Source organism: Acanthisitta chloris, unplaced genomic scaffold (genome assembly GCF_000695815.1).
Source record: "Acanthisitta chloris isolate BGI_N310 unplaced genomic scaffold, ASM69581v1 scaffold42843, whole genome shotgun sequence".
Taxonomy (NCBI): domain Eukaryota; kingdom Metazoa; phylum Chordata; class Aves; order Passeriformes; family Acanthisittidae; genus Acanthisitta; species Acanthisitta chloris.
Window position 1 is genome coordinate 1 of NW_008667323.1, and position 4,007 is coordinate 4,007.

General features: G+C 46.3%; 1 protein-coding gene across 1 annotated transcript; it reads right to left on the minus strand.

Moving 5' to 3' along the window:
• Positions 1 to 3: 3 nt before the first annotated feature.
• On the minus strand, positions 4 to 1,916 carry SLITRK5 (SLIT and NTRK-like family, member 5; the record flags this gene model as incomplete). Its single annotated transcript, XM_009072439.1, is given in 2 exon segments — positions 4 to 285; positions 288 to 1,916. Coding segments are annotated over 2 exon segments (1,911 nt in total), but the record flags the coding sequence as incomplete, so codon positions are not given.
• Between the last annotated feature and the right edge of the window lie 2,091 nt (positions 1,917 to 4,007).

Sequence of the window (4,007 nt, forward strand, 5' to 3'; positions counted from 1 at the left end):
GGGGGTGGTCCTGGCCGGCACCTGGCCCGGGGACGGCGTGGGCGTGGAGACGACTATGTCCGAGTAGTCGGGGCACAGCAGCTCCGCCCGGACGGCACGCATGTCGCTCTGGGCAAACTTCTTAGGGGATTCGCAGATAACCTGGTCCACTAGGACACCGGTGTTGAGCTGCTCCAGCCACAGCTTCATGCCCACCACGTCACAGGTGCAGTCCCAGGGGTTCTCGTGCAGGTCGATCTGCAGCAGGGATTTCAGCTGGTCCAGCACCCCGCTCACCGGCAGGGAAGCAGGTAGGAGAAGTGGTTGCTCCGCAGGCTCAGCCTGTAGAGAGACAGACCAGAAAAAATGTTCCCTGGCAAAGACCTCAGCAGATTGTTGTTCAAAAACAAGAGCTGAAGGTTGGGGACAGATTCAAAGGTGCCCGCCTCTATCTCCCGGATGACGTTGTACTGCAGGAAGAGGTACTGCAGGCTTTGCAGCCCATAGAACAGCTCTGGGCTCAGCCGCTCGATCCGGTTCCCATTCAGGTACAGCCTTCGCAAATTAGTTAAATCCCCAAAAGCTCGGTCCTGAATGACCGAGATCCGATTATTGCCCAGGTGCAGCAAATCCAGCCCAGTGGCATCCACAAAATCTGCCCTGCGTACCAGCGCGATGTAGTTTTCCGTCAGATACATCTTCTTAGGATTATAGGGCTTGGGCTGCAGTTCAGAAATGCTCTCAATCCTCCTCTCCTGGCAATTGACATTGAGGCCTAGGTCAGAAATCTGCAAGTTGCAAGTGCAGGCAGTGGGGCACTCCAAAGGCACCGGGGATTTGGTCTGGTAGGCAATGCTGGGGCCATAGTTGCTGTATCCCAGGTCTTTTGAGGGCAGGCGGGATGTGGGGCGCACCCTCGTCTTGTTGGGTTGGCGGGTCCCTTTGGGGGGCTTCAAGGGAGATTTGTAAACAGCTGAAGAAGAAGTGGCCACAGAGTTGACCGAGGCTGGGGTAGTATGGAAATACCCTGTGGTGCTCAATGGTGTCTGAGGTCTCATTTCATAATCAGAGATGAGCCTCCTGGGGCAAAGCTCCTGCTTGGAGACTTCATCCAAGTCTCGACCATGTAAACGGAAAGGGGTCTCACAAACTACATCTCCCACTAGAGCAGAGTATGAGATACTGTCCAGCCAATCCTTTAGAGCAATCAACTCACAAGAGCAATTCCAGGGGTTTTCCTCCAGCTGCAGCTCCACCACTTTATCCATGTGCTGCAAAAGGCCCACATAGGGCAACAGCTTCAGCCGGTTACCCCTCAGATCCAGGTGAGTTAAGGGCACAAAACGGAAAAGGTTGTTGGGCAAACTGGAGAGGAGGTTATCATTGAGAATCAGCACCTGCAGCAAATGCAGTTTGCTGAAGGCATTGGGTTCAATGATGCTAATATAATTATAATCGACCTGTAGGTATTCCAAACTCTCTAGCCCAAGGAAAGTGTCATCCCGTAAGAGTTCCAACTTGTTATTGTTCAAGTGCAGCCTCCGTAAACCTCTCAGACCATGAAAGGCCCCGGTTTCGATGTCTTGTATGTCATTGCTCCCCAGATGCAAAATCGAAGCCCCTGTGTAATTGACAAACTGGTTTGGGTACAGCCTGTTCAAAAGGTTTCCAGACAACAAGAGGTGGTAGACAGGGAACCTTGGTGGACTGATCTCAAAAAGGCTGATGATCCCTCTGTTTTCACAGCTCACCGTTAAGATGCTGTCCTTCTCCTCACAAGGACATGCATTATCACAGATTTCCCCATAATACTCGATGCTTTCTGCCCACGAAAGGACTAGTGATGTTAAAGCAAACGCGATCGTCTGCAGCATCCAGATATGCATTTTTTTGTTGAGATCCTGTTCCAAAGTTACTGTAGAGCAGCAAGCATACATTTTATTTCCTGTAAGGATAAGGAAAGAAAACATAGAAAGTAGCATAATAGCATAGCCCCATAAAATTTAAAATGGACACAAAGTTTATATATGTCTATGGATCACTAATCAAACAAAAGAAAGAAACTCCTGTCACTTCTAATTCCCACACTTTCAAAAACTGGATGACATGCATTGATTAAAGGGTTGATAGGCAACTCCTAGCAAGTCAAATGCCTGCAGTGTTTAAAAAGGTAAGGTCACAGTAGGAATTGTTCTGGTTCTGTTTGTGTGGGGTGCATGTCAATGCTTCCTTGGGTTCTTTTTCACGACCAGCCCCATAAATATACATAAAATGGCTGTCAGTTCAGTTTCATGTTTCTAATTTGAGAGAAAAGAAGCACCATTTTACGAGGTTTCCCACCTCCCCTATTACCCAGCTCCCCCTTCCCTTCAGAACCTCCCCAGTGAACAGCGCACCAAGGTCTTCCCCTCCTTCTACCTTGATTTTTAACCTGTGGTGGAAATACCATGGTAGGAATCCAAAGAAAAATGCTCAGTGCTGAAAACGGCAGCTTAATTCAACAGAGAATACTGACACATTCTTCACATCACACATTCCTTAAAACTCTTTTATGTTGGAGGTTTTTTTCCTAGCTATACATTTACAAAGCACACACCCACCCACACAGACATGCACACACACACATGCACCCCCAGATGACTCTTGTGTAGGAATTCTTCTGTAATGAGATTAAATACATTAACCTCCTACTTCCGTGCACTTAACAGCTCGCCTCAGTTAGAGAAATTTTGTATCTTTACACAAGCAAATAATTTTAATGGATTTTTGATCCCCTCCCGAGTTATACACAATGTAACAGAGCTGATTTCAAGCAGAAGTCTTCAGTTCTCTCTCTCTCTCTCTCTCTCTCTCTCTCACACACACACACACACACACACATACTTAAAAGAAATGTTTTAACCACTCACCCAAAATTTGTGAAAAATGTTAAACATGCAGATCATCTTCAGAGTCTCATCCATATCTGACATAGCGCTTATTCCCAATGTTCTGCAAAACTAGCCTGGTAGAAGTGGAGAGAGCTAAATAGGTCTCATGAAAATATCTCATTGCCAACACTCCAAGCATCAGAGTTACTGATTATAAGCAGTGATGGCTGTCAGTACTCTTCATCCTTTAGGTGAGAAGACACCCAGGCTGATTAAAAGCCACAGAGGGTGGAAGGGAAACCCTACCATTGACCTACGTCAGTAATTTAATACCTGAATTTCACCTAGATAGAAAGAAATCCTTTCCATTCCTTCTTGCAGTTTCTGACTCCTTGTGGCTTTCTTCTACTTCTACTAGTCTAAAATCAATACGAATAGGGAAAATAAATGCATTTTGTTTGTCGGTAGGGGAAGACTAATAAATCATCAGGCTTAAATGCTGGGATCTTGGAGCAGGCTTGCATTTTCTATCGTCCACCTCAGAGCTCCAATCCTCATGACACAACTCTTTGGTTTGGAGGAACGCATCCTAAAAAATGAGAAGTCTCAGTACTGCAAGACATCTCCTGTGGCATCAGGTTCAAGGCTGCAAATCTAGCACTTGCAGCAAAAGCAGTCATGCAGCAAGAAATCGGAAGTCTCGGTGAATCTCTCTCTAATTCTGACCAGACGTCAACTGGATCGGAATTACTCAAAGCAAAAAGGCTTCACTGCATAAAGGCAGCAGAAATCTTACTCAAAGGCATGTATCTAGCATATTCTTTCTCAGCTCGATCAGATCCATTCATCCATTAACCAACAGTTCTTCGGAGGAAAAGAAAAAAAAGACAAGCCATTGAAAACCTGCCCGGTCAGTGTTAAACTCCCAGGCATTTTACAACTTTAATTCAATTATGGTTAGCAAAGGAGGCAAATACAATTTTCACTCCCTCTTCCTTTCTCCCTTTCCCTGAAAAAAAATGGGGGGGGATGGGAGGTAAAGAAAATAAAGTTGTAGCTGGCTATATGCAAGGTTGCAATCCCGCCCTGGAAAACCCTCTGTGATGACTGTGTGCTGCTGTTCGCCAGCTCCCTACAGAGGTTCAGATTGGGGGGGGT